This window comes from Myotis brandtii, unplaced genomic scaffold (assembly GCF_000412655.1).
Source record: "Myotis brandtii unplaced genomic scaffold, ASM41265v1 scaffold251, whole genome shotgun sequence".
In the NCBI taxonomy this organism is placed as follows: domain Eukaryota; kingdom Metazoa; phylum Chordata; class Mammalia; order Chiroptera; family Vespertilionidae; genus Myotis; species Myotis brandtii.
This window is the reverse complement of record NW_005359516.1, coordinates 3,398,886-3,416,995: the sequence shown is the minus strand read 5'-3', so window position 1 is coordinate 3,416,995 and position 18,110 is coordinate 3,398,886. Positions and strand designations below refer to the sequence as shown.

The window sequence follows — 18,110 nt, the reverse complement described above, 5'->3', positions numbered from 1 at the left end:
CTTGGCTCACAGAAGCAGCTGGGCATTTCTCCTGGGGAGTGAGGACCAGCATCCTGCATGTGTCCCGTGGAGAAGCCTGCGCGTGGTGGACGCTCAAAGCTAGAATAAGTGGTGGAGTCAACCCGAAGGGTCCTCCCCAGGCTTGGCATGAGGCCCGGGGACTGGTTGAAAGAACCCCCTGAGGCTCTTCTGGCCCCAAGGGGATGCTACTAATAAGCACATTAGCTACCGTCTTGGATGACAGGCTTCTGCCTACATTCAGAAATCAAGGCTCCACGAGCTTTGCTAGGCATTTCTCTTTGACTTGACAGAGTTATTCTTTACTCTCTTCTTGGTTATAATACTTATTCTACAGCTTACTTCGGCTCTTGCCTAAAAAGCTACCTGATATAGGCATAGAAAGAGGTATTGAATGTATGGATTAATAAGATGGTTTTCGATGCCAAAGAATGGAGGCTTTCGGGTCATGTGTGGGACAGCCAGACTTCGGCATACTGAGGATAGAACTAGAGCCAGCGAGTCTCACCTGGGCCAGGAGAGTTCAGCAACAGCAACTCACCTGGCTGAAGCCCTCGCCTGGAGGAAGCCTGTACCATAAGTCAGGCCCAGATCCAGGCCCTTCCATGCACTCGCTCCTTTATTTCTCATAGCAACCCTTCAAAAGAAAAACTAATACGACTCTCATTGGGAAGACCAAGGCACAGAGAGGCTTGGTAACTTGCCCAAATACATACCTTTAGTAAGAGGTTTCTTGCTTTATTTTATTAACTGCAATGCATTCATTTAAACTAGCAATGAAATCTGTTAGTACTCAAGTAGGAGAGAAGATAGGGAGTATAAAAGTTAAAGACCAATCAGGAAACTGTTACGACAGTGAGTGGCAAGATAAGAGCCTGGGCCAAGGCAGCACCCTGGAGACGGTGGGTCAGGAGTGGACAGGAGGAGACGGCTGGAAAGCTGTTACAGAGAGAACATTCATAAGGTGTGGTGGAATTCAGACATGAGGCGGGGGCAGGGGGGGGATTCAGCTTGCCCATCTGGATGGATGGTGCCGTGAACCAAGGCAGGGTTTACAAAAGGAGGAGCACGTTTAGAGAAAGTTCAATTTGTGGTGTTTGGTTTTCAATACCTGTGCTATGTCTAGGTTACAACTGAGATTTGATAAGTCACTGGATACCCAGATCGAGAGCTGAAGAGTAGACAAAGCCAAAGATAGGATTTGTGAGGCATCAGCAGAAAGGGGGGAAGTGAGACTGGCTGAGAGTCGTCAGGGTGAGCCTCAGCCTGGGGGTGAGACTAGAAGAGGACCCAGGGGAACACCAGAGTGTAGGCAGAGGGAGGAGCAAAAGAGGCTGAAAAGGACTCATCGGCGAGAGAGGGAGGAGCAGTCAGAGGCTGATGGCACAAGAGCCCAGGGCCTGTGCAAAGGGAGAGGCCCGGCATGTCAGATCTCTCAGAAGAATCCAGTAAAAGAGGAACAAAGGTGGCAAAGACACTTGGCCCTCGGGCTGCCATGGGTGGCCTTAGCAAGAGCAGCTTCGGTGGAGTGTTGGGGCCACTGAGCACTGCTAGAGAAGCCCAACACTGTTCTGCTGAAGAAGAAGTGTGGCTCAAGAGAAAGGGGGAAAAGGGTTAAAAAAGCACAGAAGAGAGGATGGGGAGGTACATGCTAATAAAGTTCAAATTATTGGATCCTTACACTCTGCATTACATTCTTTTCTGTCTTTCTACAGAGGCTCCCAAATGGTCATCGTAATGGCGTTACCATGATCATAGATAACATTTAATGAATACTTTCTATGAGACAAGTGCCTGTCTAATTGTAAGCCTCATACCACGTCTATGGGACAGACAGTATTATTATCGTCATTTTAAAGATGAGAACAGTAAGCATTAGGGAGATGAACCAACTTGTCCGAGGCCACAGAGCCAGTGAGGGATAGTCCCAGAATACAAATGCAGGCAGTCTGAATTCCGTCATTTTGTGCTTAAGTATTACACTATGATCTGTTGACACAAAGAAAAACGTAATTTACGACCCGTTTTCCTGGTGTTATACATCTAGGTGGCTTCTGCTCTTTTGCTCCGCATGTAGCTTTAAATGTCTGCTGGGTTAATTAATATGCTTCAACAGCCCAATTTTCTTTCAGCCTTACCTCATCGCCCCTCATTTGTCAAGAAGTTGAGTGACTAGCGCCCAGAGTGCTGTGGGTGGGCTGATTTACAAAACCGAATACTGTTAGTCACCCAAAAAAAGGGGAAAGAAAAAGAAAAAGAGGCTTTCTTCCAGGAAACCCACCTGGTTATAGGCTGAAATATAAATGCTTATCCCAAAGAACCCTAAAGGAAAACAAGCAACTGCTGATTGAGATGGGCTGAATGCAGAAAACCATGCTGAACACAGCATTCTAAAGTCATTTCAAAATATTTTCAGAGGCTTTCGTAAATACTTTGCCAAAAGAGATGAGAAACACTGCACTTAGCGAGGCAAAGTTAACCCACAAGAACTTGAGCAACAAATGATAAAGGTTCAAGAGCATACTTTTGGTATCTGAATATAACCCACCAGAAAATCATTTCAGAACAGGAAGTCTTCGACGTGGTATTCTTCAGTTAACATTGCCACTGTGAGAGCTTCGTGTCACAGAACTTGAACTCTCTAGACACCCCCAGCCTTCCCAGCACCATCCCTCAGAGACTCTTCCAGACCCGTGTTCTCCAGCATGTCTGCCTGAGACCCAGGTGGGAAATACATGTTGGCCCAGTATTTGCCTATGCGTGTCCATTTGTGCACACATGTACACTCATACCCACACCCGCGCACATTTAACTGAAACATTTTTCACAAAATAATACTTATCCTCACCATGTGCAATTAACTCTAATCTTTTCTTTTCTATCCTATTTTATTTCTTAAAAATTCTGTTCCTAACATACAAAATTGTTTCATAAGCACTTAAAGACTTGCAACCTACAGTTTAGAAATTCTATTCTAAAGGATCTAAACTCAGGTGCTCCAGCCACAATTGTCCGAGGAAGAATTTGCCATCAGTATATAGTAGAAAGTATATGGGCTTTAGAATTAGACAGACATGGCGTCCAATCGCACCTTTCCAGTGAACAAGCTGTGCCTTTGGGCAGGTTAATTGACCTCTCTGATCATCTATTTCCTCACCATAAACCTTTGGGGCTGCTGGGAGAATGAAATGAGAGGACACATGTAAAAGCACTGAGCCCAGCACCTAGTAGCACTGAATACATTCATTCACCCAACAAATATTTATTGAGCATTAGATGCTGTCCTCAGGGCTAGGCACACAGCGGTTCTCAAAACCAGTGACACCTGCTTTCACGGAGTTGGCATTCCAGTTGGCAAAGACAGATGATAAGCAAATAAACATAGAATGTGTCAGGGAGTGATAAGGGCTGTATGCGTTTCCCATTGCTGCGGTAACAAATCACCATAAACTTAGTGACTTAACACAACACAAATTTATTATCTTACAGTTCTGGAGGTCAGAAACCTAAAATGGGTCTTATTGAGCTAAAATCAAGGTGAGGCCAGGGCTGTGTTTTGTTTTTTGGGGTTTTTTGTTTGTTTGTTTGTTTGGAAGCTTTAGAAGAAAAATTCATCTCTTTGTCCTTTCCAGATTCTAGAGGCAGATCCACTCACTGGCTTATAGCCCCCTCCCAACTAACCTGCCCAAAGGCACACGGCTTGTTCACTGGAGAGGTGGGATTGGACCCCATGTCTGTCTAATTCTTAGCCAGCAACAGTGGGTTGAGTCTTGTCACTTGGATCACTCTGACTGCCTCCGCAGGCACATCTCCTTCTCTGACTCTGATACTCCTCCCCCTCTTTTAAGGACCCATGTGGTTAGATGAAAGCCACTTGGCTAACTCAGAATAATCTCCCCAGCTCAAGATCCTTAATTTAATCACATTTACAAAGTTATTGTTGCCATGGAAGGCAACATGTTCACAGGTTCCAGAGAATAGGATGCCATCAGTAAAGGTGGAAGGAGAGGGTTTTTCCGCCTACCACGAGGGCAATGACAAAAAATGAGGCAAAGTAAAGGGGACTGCTGCCTGTTGATAGAGTCACCAACCAGGGGTAATACTAAGAACAAAGCTAAATAAATGCCTTTTTGTTTGTTTGGTATTTGCAATGGCAGAAACCAGCCTCCATAAAGCGTGTCTTGGGCACTAGAATGGCCAGAGGCATGAGACTGCCTTCATCATATACTGGGGATACACTCTTCTCAGATTCAACCAATTACCCACAACTACAAAGAGGTTGTGATTTGAGGCCATCTGTGATTTTTGGTAAAATATCCCTTGAGCCATGGATTCCTGAACAAGTCATTCCTGCCTAGTGAGCCTAGGGGACAGCCGGGTATCTGCACCCTAAGGGCCGTTCATTGGTCTTGCCCTTAAACACTTCTGTTTAGTAATTTTCCTGTATCTATCATCACTGTTTTCATTTGTGAACTCTGGGCACTAAGGAAGGGAAAAAAACTCTAATGGAAGCTGAAAAGATAGACTTGTGTTAGGATATGCCCAGGAATGTGAAAGGGCAAAAGCCAACAGGTCTGAATGAACTTCTCTGTGTTTGTAAACTTGGGGCTGCACTGAAATCTCAAGTGTATCCTGCATGAGCATCAGGTCCTCTGGTAGGTGTCTCTTCTCCTTCGCTTCTGAATTCAGGGACTAAAGAGTCCCTTACCCTGTCACAACCATGTTGCCGGTGCTGTGTTCTCACATGACCGAAGGAGCATGGAAACTGCACAGGTCTGTGCTGGCCACTGGCCTGCTTTCCTATGTAATCTTGATGCTTTTTTTTATTATTTCAGGGAAAACTCGATGCCTTGTGGGTCCTACTAAGGAAAGGATATGACCGCGTGTCCGTGATGCGTCCACAGCCAGGAGACACGGTAGGACTCAGAAATGGTGTCACACACACAGTCATTTTCTGTCTCCCTCTGTGTTTGTAGAGCTAGAATAACTCCAGGTAAACAAATCCAGCTATTATCTCATGCAATGAAAAATCAGATACTAGTTTACAAAATTATGGGTTTTATAAGACGTTGACTTTTGACTAGCTTTTCTGAAAAGGATTTTGTCAGGCTAGGTTGGGTTTAGCTTCCTAGGACCCGAACTTAAGTTATAGGTACGGTAAGTGAATAAAGGGGGGCTGGTTCTGACGTTGGGCCATCGCAGGAGCGAGGCCTGCTGCTCCTCACCACCCTGGGCAGTGACGACAAACAGGATGCCAGAGCCACAAGATGGGGCAGGGGAACAGGGACCACAGAAGAGTCCCCCCATCTTCCAGCAGCAGGTTTTGGGCCCAAATGGTCCAAAAGCAAAGGAGTACTTTCCGTCCGGGTAAGGATTTGTCCCAAAAGTGTCCAGACCAAGCTTAGAGCATCTCCAACTAAGAGGAGTTAGAAAGGGAGGAGCCAGCAGGGACCTGAGAAACCATCTGCCCGTGTCTTCGTTTCGTAAATGAGGGAGCTGAGGAGCTGAATCACTTGCCCTGTTCAGATCGTAGCAACACTGGAAACAACCTCAATTCTGCTGAAATCACATCATTGCCATGTCTCCTTGTAAGAGATGGTCTCTCCTCCATAAGTTTAACAGAGCAAAAGCTTGGGACCAAATTCTCCCTCAACTGTCAGCAGTCTGCATCTTCTATTTCTTCTCAAGAAATTAGGTACATTCACCCAAAAGCACAATGAAATGTCTGACTCAGCGCTCCCTTCAAGTCCGGTGGAGCTGGGCTTGAATCTCTCTTCCTTCCTGGCTGGAAGTTAACTCCAGGCAAGTCACTTAACCTCTACGAACTTCATCTTTACAAAGTAGATGATAACTACTTCATAGTGTGATTGATTGGAGAAGGCAATGTTTGTAAAGCATTTGACCAACACTGAACACATAGTCATTTATTATGATTATTTACTTTATGCTTTTCTACTATCCGTGGAGGGTTGGTGCAAAAATTCAAACCAAATTGCAACCAATGTGTATCAAATATGCCCATATATTTGCCATGCCCACCCTTCAGCATGACACAACTAATAAAACGTGAGAGCAGAACCTGTTAGGCAGGTTCCTCTCCTTCGCACCTGGTGACAATAGATGGTGTGTGGCTGAGGGGATATGGTCTAGCAGTGGTTCTCAACCTTCCTAATGCCGTGACCCTTTAATACAGTTCCTCATGTTGTGGTGACCCCAAACATAAAATTATTTTCGTTGCTATTTCATAACTGTAATTTTGCTACTGTTATGAATCGTAATGTAAATATCTGATATGCAGGATGTATTTTCAGGGGTCGCGACCCACAGGTTGAGAACCGCTAAAGAGTCATCGTTTGTGCAAGCTACTGCCCAATTAGCTGTTCTTGCTCTAGGTTGTGGCCAGGACGGCAGGCAAGTAAGGCATGAAAGAAACCAAGTCGTAGAAATACTTGGCCACCTTGGCGCTTGTGGCATATGACATATGTATTTTGTCTATGAAGGTCTACAAAAACACACTGCTAGTTCAAACTTTGCAGTATGAGCCTAGGCCATAAACTTGACACTCAGGGTGGTATTTGACCTTATAAGCTATACATCCGGTTTCTGTGGAAAATTAAAAACATTTTAGCATACATGAGACTCATCTAACAGATTAAGAAAAAAACAGTAAGCAACCTACACTCAGGGTCAGAAGTGCTATCTTTTGTGACAGAACATGCTGGTACAAGCCCATTTCAGAGCAACTGAAAAACATCTCCACTGACCATTCTGGCCAAAACAAATTCATAAACTGGTGCCGGAAGCCGGTCCATCCTTGCTGCTTGACACAGTCGCTGCAGGGAAGAAACATCTGCACAGCATATGTTTCAAGGGACCTGGCGTATATGGCATACTGTTCTTAATATGTTTGCTCCCCTTCTTAGCGCTATGTGTTTTAACCAAGGTCACCTCTCCGAGAAAGGTTGTTTCCCCAGGTGGGAATTTTTCCCTGGAGTTAGGGATTAACAGGACTAAGGAAGGGAATAAATCAGTAAAACCCCTTAACTAAGTGCCAGTTGGGTAGTTAATCACTTTAACTACGAACAATCATGCTTAAGCTACATAATCTTTATTTAGGATAATCTCCTTCAGTTACTTCCTTGTAGCTTAACAGAACAATAGAGTAGTGACCTTGGAATGGAGATAACAAATGCCCTAACCTTTGGAATAGAATGGATAGGATTAAAATCAAATGGTATAAATACAGATGTAACAGGAGAATAAACACAAAAACCTGGCAAGAGAACCTGGCTAGGCTGCTGATCAACTGGATGCTGTCATTCCTTCTTCGCCGACTCCATCCACACCTTTGGGAACCCCTGGACCTGCTGGGGTTGGACCCCAACAAACTGGGTCAACCTGAGAAGTGGGAGGGTTTGGAAAAAGGAGGGATGAAAAGATATATTATCATATGTAAGATATAAGAACCAACTGGGGGGGGGGGGGGGCTGATGGATTAAATCCAGCAACAATGAATTTCCCCTAATGCATCACACCTAAATTGAATCACGTATTTACTACTTTTGAATGAAAGTTTGTATTAACATGTGAAGATATTCTGTGCGCTTTTAAGAAACACAATACCACCTTGAATTTTCATTATCCAATCACATGAAACAATAGATTTGAAGTCCAGGAGGTCAAAGAATTAGGACACCATTGACCTAGGTCTGCCACGAAATTATTATGGTTGTCCAGCCTACTTTCAGGTGGGCTTTCTTTATAGCACTCCTGCTAAAATTTTAAGACACACAGGAGAAATAGATGCAGAGAATTGTGTCCCTATAGTTATGATGATGGCCACAAACATCTTGATGTACATGCAGAGTTACACAAGATAGGTCACAGATTAGTTACGAACAAGAATTCAAAGTTGCCCTGTGGCAACTCAGAGGCGAATTCCAGGGAAGGGAGGACTGTATCGTAGCTCTGTCTATATCCTTTTTCTGTTTTGTTTTGCTTTACCTTAAGAGACTTTCAACAAACCTACATTACTTACATGGTGATGACTCTTGAGAATTCCTCAGCACTGATTTATGGGACTGACCACATTTTCCATAAACTCAAAATGACTACATCCAGGCATGTGCACATGAACAAGAGTCACAGGTTCTGGATTTAAAACAAAAACAAACAAAAATCACCTAATTACATTCTCAATTGATTTCTAAATTCTTTCAAATGCACATAGACCTCACAGAAACCTGGCAATTCTTCCTTCTCAGTTCCTGTCTCTCCCACTCCCCTCATTAACACACCCCAACCCTACAGATGCAGACTCTGTCTGCCCAACAAAGCTTTGAGGCTGCTGAAAGGGCTGAGCACCTACAGGACCCACCGCAGAGCAGATGGCTGGGGGAGGCCTGAGCACAGAGCCACACCCTTTCCTGGGATGGGTGCCCACCTCCTCAGAGTTGTCCAAGCCCCAGGTCAGGGAAAACATGAATGGGACCACAGCGGGAGACCTGAATGTTTTCTGTCCACCACCACCACCCAACTTGCTCTTTCTGCCTGGGGTGGGCTCACAATCCTGTTTTTCCTTAGAGCCCATCAGGAAGTCCTGGGCCAACATATAAGAGGAAGTGCCAGAAGAAACCACTTAACTAGCAAACCAGCAACACATCTGACCCTAAAATTCAAAGAGTGCGCTAAGCATATGGTATCCTTTGCTTAAACCATCCCTCACAACATGCCTCCAGTACTTCGCCACCGCTGTGCTCTTTCTAAAACACAGATCTCAACATGCCATTCCAAGGCTTCAGATCTGCAAAGATGAGGGAAAAGCACAAAATCCTTAGCTTGAGTTAGAAAGGCCTCTCTTTCCACTTCATCTGCTACTTACCCCAGGTTCCCTCATCACTCCATATCGGCCCTGGTCTCCTGGAATTGCTCACCATTCCCTAAACATGCTTCTGAGTCTCTGTGCCTTTACATATTCTAATTTCTCTGCTGGAAATGCCTTTCCCATCATCTCTGCCCAATAAATCATCACCTTGGCAATACTCTCATTGTCCCCCGTAAACACAAAGAGTTGCTGTTCAGACCCAGGCTGTACAGGGGCATTGCCAATGCAGAATGCATTTGAAAACTAAGCAAAGTGTGGAAATTAGAGCCTGTGTCCTGTGAGCATTTGCCAGGATGGTCCCCAAGCCTTCCTACACACCTGGGCCACTCTTCAGATTCAGAAGATGTGCTCACCTTTCAAGGACAAATGGCAGAAGGGGTTGAGAATGTTTATCTGAGAAAGACTTAAAGGCACCCTCAGAGCTTTTACTAGTAACTTGGTCATTTCTTAGTCATCACATTATGTGTCCCATTTGGTAATCCTGTTTTTTAAATCACTTAACCATATTCAAGAAATTATCTTTCCTTGTCACCACATATCCTGGTAAAATATCATTTTCATGACCATGTCATTTTCTATTGTCTATCTGTGACATAATATTTCTGCTGTCTTCTCTTTTTTGGACATTTATTTCTAAATGTTTATTGTATAAATGAAGCTCTAATCAGTAACCTTGTTGTCAAATAATGTGCACATTCACGAATGTTTCCTTAGAATAAGTGTCCAAAACAAGACAACACGCAGAACTTTAAAGCTTTGATAATATTGCCAGGTTGCCCTCCTGAAACATGGGTTAACCCTCATATCCACATCTATCAAATGCCCATCTCCCCAGATGTTCACCAATATTATTAAATTTAGCTATTTGATTGGTGCTAATTTAATTTGCACCTAATTTATCATTGAGGTGGAACAATTTTTTAAATGTTTGTTTTCTCTTTTGTCAATTGCATATACATACCCCTGGCCCATTTTTTATTAGATATTTTAGAATTGGTTTTTATATGTTCATTTGCTTAACCCATCTTTGTACATTTATTACTCAACTAGAGGCCCGGTGCACGAATTCATGCATGGGTGGGGTCCCTCTGCCTGGCCAGTGATTGGGGCCGATTGGGGCCAGCCAGCCGAGGGAAGGGACTGCGGGAGGTTGGCCAGCCTTGGGAGGTTGTCTGTGGGAGTGCACTGATCACCAGGGGGCAACTCCTGACATTGAGCACCTGCCCATGGTGGTCAGCGCACATCATAGCTACTGGCCAGTCATCGGGTCGTCTGGTCGTAAGGATCACTTAGGCTTTTATATACATAGAATGTTTTGAGAACTTATTATGTGTCAGACCTTGTGCCATGCATTAAGTATATGGTGCTTACCTTATGAAAGTTAAAGTCTAACATTATATAGAAAGCCAACGTTTTTCCTAGTTTGTCATTTACCTTTTAACTTTTAAAACATATTTTTTAAGTTATCTATAATTTCATAGTCTAATCTATTGACACAATTGGGGAATAACTGGCCTAACTTAAATCTAAATATTAAACCCCAACCAGTTGCAGAGACATCCTTTCAACTGCAGGCAGTTCTGTTCCTGGATTACTACTTACAAATGCAGAAACATAAGGAACTGCACAACCCGTGGAATCCAGTGATTCTCCATCAGGTTGCAGGGTGTTGTCACCTGGGAGTTTTAAAGCACTGATGCCAGGGCCCCACCCCAAAAGTTCTATTAAATTTGTCTGAGATGAGGTCTGGACATTGGGGGCTTTTAAAACCTCCCCAGGTGATTCTACTGGGCAGCCAAGGGTGAGAAGCAATGATCTGGTCCAATTCCTTGTTTTTCATCCAGGGCAGCATCTTCTCTTTCCTTCTGGAAGTAATTGCCTTCTGGAAAGAAGGCAACTCCCCATACTCTAGAAACCCTATGCTTCACAAGCATAAGGGAAATGGGTGTCTACAATCTCCATGTACTTTCAAGTCCCTCTCCTATCAAGAAGGTGGTTAACATAGCTTCTGGCTGCTGTATTATTGCTGCTCCTTAGGTAAAAAGGATGGAAATGAGAACATATAACTCTGTCTTTTAGGTCTTTTCAGTCAATATATCAACCAGTTCAAACCCTCTCCGTTCATTTTTACCCCAACTCAAACCCCACTTCACATCATGAGCTCTGGGAGAAAGCCACTGGGGTTGGATGTCTTCTTTGTTTTCCGCTCCTGGGTCTCTCCCAGATCTGGAACCGGGAGACTGGTACATTCCATCACTATCAGCACAAACAAAATACTAAGGCACACTGAGCTTGTTTTGCAAAGCTGGGCCTCCTTGCAATCAGAAGAGACCCAGGAAACACACATATAAGTGTACGTAAACAATGTTTGAAGTTTGTCTGAAGCACAGAGGTTGTGAAATCCTCTCCCAGAGCTCAGCCCCAGGGCTACTGCCTTCTGCACAGCTGCTTCCAATAAGGGAGCTTCCAGTCACATGGGTACCAAGTCCTCCTACTGTCACAGAAGTGATCTGGGCAAGTTACCTCTAGGGGGAGAGAGCGTCCTCAGCCTGGTCCTTCGAAAGCAGATGAGACTTCTGTCACATAAGTGGACTCAGAGAAAGAGCCCTCTGTTTCTCTCTTTCTCTTTTCTTCCTCCACATTCTCTGCATTACCGCTTTCTCCTTCCTCCTTGACCTTGGCTGCCTTCCCTCAGACAACTTTCATCAAACATCTGTTGTGGCTCCCACTAAGAGCCCATCACTGGGCCAGGCACTAGGGACACCAATGAGGATAGGACTTAAATTTTGGCTTCCTGGAGCTCAGTGTATGATCTGGAAGAGATGCAGGTTGTTATAGAAGCACAAACCCATTCACAATAACTTTTAGAATAACTATGATCTCCATTGTACAGAGCAGAAACTGAGGCTCAAGGGAGGTTACTAACATTCTCAAGGACACACACTGGTAAGAGGTGAAGCTGAGGCTTGAATTCAGGACTCTCAGACTTGAAAGTGCACACTAGAGATTCCTTAAGTCCTTCATGTATTCAGTAAATAACTTGTTGAGCATTTTACTATGAGCCTAGCACCCTGTTGACACTGGATGCTCACCGATTAATTAGCTGTGCCCCTGCGCTTACGAAGCAGGAACAAATGGGCAAGTCTCCAAGCACAACCCCGTGTGAAAAGCTGTGGTGGAGCTGAGTATGTGAGATGTTGGGGATATGCCCAGGAAGGGCATGTCACCAGCCTTGGCTTCTGGAAGTGACTTAGGCTGAAACCAGAAGAAGAGTTGTGGAAGGAGGATATTCTAGTGAGAGGGAAGCTTGAGCAAGGATCCAGAGTGGGCCTGTGGCTCCTTTAGGGAGACACAGGAATGATGTATAGAAGACAGAGTGAGAGGCAGTGAGAGGAGGGAGTGTGGAGAGGCGGCAGCATGGGGAGCTGGTCACGGAAGCCGACTCTAGGACAGTGGAGAATTACTGCAGGTGCTGTAAGTAGGAGTGTGTCAGATGTGTGTTTTAGAAAAGTCATTCTGACTGCAGTGTGGTGATGGTGGCAACAAGAGACGGTGGCAGCCTGAACAAGGAGGAAAGAGTCTGGATTCAAGAGATGTTGAGGAGACAGAATGAGTGGATGTGGAGGATGAGTGAGAGGGAGGTGTTGAAGAGGAGCTCCAGGGTTTGGCCTAAGTGACTGACCTGGCTGTGACACTATTCACCAAGATGAGGGCACAGGAAGAGGACAGCTCTGGGAGGGAAGATGAGGAAGTAGCTTTTTAACTTAGCAAGTTTGAGGTACCAAGGGGGCATCTGAGCAGAGATGGCCAGGAGCAGGGCTAGGGTGAGGCAAAGGAGGCATCTCAGGCACAAACTTGGAGGAGGCCCTCTCTCTCAGGATCATGCACGTGCACAGTGGGCACCTGCAGGCACCTGAGAGTGAGCGCCTTTTTAGAGTTTGGCCCTATATGCCTCCCTTGCCTCACCCTAGTCCTGACCTGTGTATGAGGCAGTTTGCTCTGGTGAGGGTCCTGAGTTGGAGGAAGATTTGGGAGTCATTACCATGGCAGGCAAGACCACTGTGACTAGATGGGAAACCAGAGAGAGCATGTACAGAAAGAAGAGAAATAGGCCAAGTGCTGAACCCCCAGGTCACATCCTTTAAGTTAGGGTGGGGAAAGAAAAAGGGAAACAAGAAGGAAACATAGGAGGAGCAGCCTGAGAAAGAGATGATGTGACAGGAGAGTCTGGAGTCCTGGAAACCGAGAGGAGATGACACTTCATGGAGGAGGTAAGGTCAACAGTGTCAACTGATGGAAAATTTAGATGCAGGCTGACACGAGTCTTTTATAGGCTAGTAGTTAGAAGATCATGGCAACCTTGGTGACCGAGGTTCACCGAGTGGAATGATGGGGGCAGGAGAGAAGCTTAGAAGAGAATGGGAGGTGGTGGAGTTGAAAGGGGCTCTTTGTTTTTTAAAATAGGGACTTGAGCACGATTAAGCACTCATGATAGAGGCCCAGGAGAGGAAGAGGAAGAGAAGAGCTCATTGATAGAGTGCAGGAGCCCTGTGGAGAAGGGCTTAGAGGACCTAGAGGCCAGAAGTGTCGCTCTTCCTTAGTGGCATGAGTGTCAGAACCCAAAATGGGCTCTCAGGTATGGGTGAGAGGGCAGGAAGCTGAGGAACCTATTTCTGTCTTGCCGGTGATGAGGCTGGCAGAGTGGGGCAGATGGGAGTAGAGCTCCAAAGGAGAGAGGATGAGGAGGAGACCAGTCACTTCTTCGGAATCCCATGGCTCCTCTGTGTCAGCATTTACTTTAGGTTTAGGTGGATGTTTCCATTTCATGTAAGAAACGTGGGTAATTCAGGATGCAATGTTATAAGCAGTTCACTTCAAAATTCCACCCCCAAGAGAACCCCCTATCAGGTTCCTTGAATATATTGCTACTAGACTCTAGTGTAAGGATTCATGCACTGGTAGGGTTGGGACAGATGGGAGTAGAGCTTCAAAGGAGAGAGGATGAGGAGGAGACCAGTTACTTCTTCGGAATCCCATGGCTCCTCTGTGTCAGCATTTACTTTAGGTTTAGGTGGATGTTTCCATTTCATGTAAGAAACGTGGGTAATTCAGGATGCAATGTTATAAGCAGTTCACTTCAAAATTCCACCCCCAAGAGAACCCCCTATCAGGTTCCTTGAATATATTGCTACTAGACTCTAGTGCACGGATTCATGCACTGGTGGGGTCCCTCGGCCAGGCCTGCAGGGATCGGGCTGAAACCAATAGTCCAACATCCCCCAATAGGTTCTGGATTGTGAGAGGGCACAGGCCAGGCTGAGGGACCCCACCAGTGCATGAATCCGTGCACCAGGCCTCTAGTATGCATATAAGATCTTTGGTTAATCTCTTCCCACCCTCCCCCTCCCCCCTTCCCTCTGAGATCCATCAGTCTGTTCCATGTTTCCGTGCCATGTTGAGCATCTGCCCCCTGGTGGCATTCTACCTAGGAGAGGGGTGCCTTTTCCTGGTTCACACAAAGGTACCACATGGGTTAGCAAAGGTCTCATCATTTGAAAATGGAAAGCAGTTCCCCACGAGGATTGCTTTAGATACGTTTGAAAATACTGCTCAATCAATCCAAAGGTTTCTCCCAATTTTATCATCCCTGTAACAATTTTCTTACCATTTCTTATAGTCACCAAGAAAGCATTTTCTTGGTTAATGGAGTTTTTACCTTTATTATCTTTTTTCTTTACCAAGTTTTGATCATACTGCATATCACTTACTGCCTAATTCTTTCATTTAATTTAATAGTAATTTTTAAGTCACTTTTTGTTTACTAGGCAATTAAAATAATTAAAACCAGTTTTATGTGAGCTGATAAGACAGTGTGTGTGTGTGTGTGTGTGTGTGTGTGTGTGTGTGTGTGTGTGTAAAGAAACAAACATTCACATTTGAACAGCTAGTTGGTGAAACAACTTCTACCTGGCCTAAGTACCAGCACATCAGCTTCCCAACATCACCAAACAATGTGGTGCCAAGTGATCATTTGAGCATCCAGAATACACGAAGCTTGTTGACATTCCATAAGAACTGAACCCACCAGAGATAAGAATTCAGAAAGCACATTTTGCCCTGGCCAGTGTGACTCAGTTGGTTGAGCGTCTTCCTGTGCACAGAGAGGTTGCCAGTTCGATTCCAGTCAGGGCACATGCCTGGGTTGTGAGCTCCATCCCCAGTAAGGGGCGTGCACGAAGCAGCCGATCACATGCCTGGGTTGTGAGCTCCATCCCCAGTAAGGGGCATGCACGAGGCAGCCGATCGATGTTTCTATCTCCCTCTCCCTTCTTCTCTCTCTAAAAAAAATAAAAATCAATAAAAACATTTAAATCATTGGTAACTAAAAGAACCAAGTTATCTACAAATTGAAGTCTTTATGTGAAGATCAGTCTTTCCTTTTGCAATAGACAGTAAGCTTTATATTGACTTTTTACATTGAGGAAACAGAGATCTTCAAAGTGTCTATTAGTATCTGATACCAGGTTGTAATTCCCCAACGAATCCAGAGAGAAAGTCTAATTTGCTGGCCACTGTCTCCTGACCTTTTATAAATGTTTGTCAGAGTAGGTCATTTTTTTAAGGGGAAAAAAAAGCAAATTGTAGGAAATGTTCCTAGAGGGTGTGATGTATTTTGGCACAGCACCTTCTTGGATGTTTGAATTCCCAGTAGAATTTATTTGGTTCTCACCCTTGGAAACCTTTCCTCCACTATCTCATTGGAGAGTGAAATGAGTTTTTAGAATTCTTGGCTTATTTTCCTGAACTCAAAAAATAAAAAGTTCAAGGCATCCTCTGTTCACAGCAAAAACCAAACTGTACCCAAAACCTGCCAAGTTAATTTTCTTCAGAGAAGCCAAATCTAAAGTTGATGATGCAAAATATACCATCTTGAGATTTTTTATTGCACCAACTTCTTTCCCCCTCAGTAGGAGGTCTCTTTAAATAAATAAATGTGGAGGCAATTGATGTGGTTGAGGGCTCTCCCTCCTCCTTCCCTCCCTCTGCCTTCGAATCCTTCACATGCATACACAATCACACACTCATCATTATCATCATCATCACCATCATCGTCGTAGTCGTCATTTTATAGTTTTTCTTTGGACTTACACCTTTGAATTGCTTCATCTCTCAAACAGCTGCAGCAACAGAAGGTCAAATCCTAGTACCAAACTGCAAATAGCAAACAGAGGAGAAATAGAGGCTGAATGAGACAGAGTTGGGTAATAAAGACACCGCTGTTCAAATTCACTTACCTCATTTTTTCCTTCCAAACAGAATCAGGATTGAGGGAGGTAGGGCTTGGTTCTGGGGTAAAATTCACCCAAGTGCATAACATTTTGGGAAGTTTGCTACTTTGTTCAAATGTGGTGTTTATGTCTAGCCACTTGGCTGCAGTGGGCCTGTCCTCCAGCTGAGAGCACTGGGAAAGATCATCTCTAAGGACAGTCCATGACTCTGGGATGGGACTCAATTGAGAATCACCCTTCCCCAGCCTGGCAGGAAGTTCTTTTCTGGCCTGAAAGTGTTTGGTTGAATCATAGGTAGCAAAATATGACCTAGGAAATGGCCTTCCAGAATTCTCAGTGTGGAAAAGAGCCAGCCCTGCTATAGACCATCTATATGTCCCCCTATCTTATCTCAGCATCTCCATGACCATCCCACCTCAACCTGACATTCAGTGTCAGGAATGGATTGGTATTTCCACATAATTCCAGTCCCTTCGTTTTACAGGTAAGGAAATTGGGTCTAGAAAGGTTATGGGGAGACTTGGAAGTACTTCCGAGTACATTTTCCCCTTTGTTCCCATCACCACCTTATACTCTTTTTGCATGTTAGGAATATGAGGCCAAAATAATAAGGTCCCTGTTCTGTTCAAGCTCACAAAGGAAATTAGTGGAAGTGGCAAGACCAAAACCCACCAGCCCTACGCTGCCTGGCTCTCCTTGAGTCCTACCCCTAGGCCAGGAGAAGAGGGTGGGCATTGTGAAAGGGTTTGATCTCTCAAGGAGAAGGTAGGACCACACCCAACTTTGGAAGGCAGAGTTAGTTCCTGCTACCCAACCACCTCCGTTTCTGTCCTCCTACCTGCTTGTACCTCCCAACATCTTTGCATTTTCATACCCTGCCCAAGATGACATCATCACTGACACCCTCCCACTCTGGCCTGGCCTCCTGCACAGAGTGCTGTACTCTCAAATTACCTCGTGTGCTTGTTATCTCCCTGATTCCACCTTTCCCTGCCTTCTCCTTAATTGCCAACAATGTGTCTAGGACAAGGTATACCCTCTCTTTCAAAAAATAGGTTTTGAGCTCCTACTCTACAGCAGACAACAGCTAGCAGGCAGTAGGGGTTTGGCATGAATAAGGCAAGGTCCTGGACCTTATGCACATACGTTGGAGCACTCAGAAAGGTGCTAAATTACAACTCGATGTGATGAGTGGTAGGGGGGAGGAATTTAGGGTTCCCTGGGTACATAGAGCAAGATCACCTCCGTTTCTGTCCTCCTACCTGCTTGTACCTCCCAACATCTTTGCATTTTCATACCCTGCCCAAGATGACATCATCACTGACACCCTCCCACTCTGGCCTGGCCTCCTGCACAGAGTGCTGTACTCTCAAATTACCTCGTGTGCTTGTTATCTCCCTGATTCCACCTTTCCCTGCCTTCTCCTTAATTGCCAACAATGTGTCTAGGACAAGGTATACCCTCTCTTTCAAAAAATAGGTTTTGAGCTCCTACTCTGCAGAAGACAACAGCTAGGCAGGCAGTAGGGGTTTAGCATGAATGAGGCAAGGTCCTGGACCTTATGCACATATGTTGGAGCACTCAGAAAGGTGCTAAATTACAACTCGATGTGATGAGTGGTAGGGGGGAGGAATTTAGGGTTCCCTGGGTACATAGAGCAAGATTTAACCCAGAATATTTATTTTATATATTTAAATGCCATTTAACAAAGAAAAATCAACCAAAAAAATGAGTTCACGTGTCACCTCTAACACGCGTGTCATAGGTTCGCCATCGCTGTCCTAGGCCCTCCCCTAGCCGCTGCTCACCATCCAGCCCCTCCTTCTTTCTGTGCTTACAGCTATTGCCACAAAGTTTAGCACCATTTTCGTTTAAAGTCAATACTGACTTTTCACTCCATGAACAAGCTGTAAGTGACT

The 18,110-nt window shown here is 44.9% G+C and overlaps 1 protein-coding gene across 1 annotated transcript in view; it reads left to right on the top strand.

Moving 5' to 3' along the window:
* Positions 1-18,110, top strand: part of ANTXR1 (anthrax toxin receptor 1) — a 219,398-nt gene that overhangs the window by 163,990 nt on the left and 37,298 nt on the right. Inside the window, exon 17 of the mRNA XM_005867817.2 lies at positions 4,854-4,934. Within this exon, the coding sequence (XP_005867879.1) occupies positions 4,854-4,934 (81 nt within the window). The remainder of the gene's footprint in view (positions 1-4,853; positions 4,935-18,110) is intronic.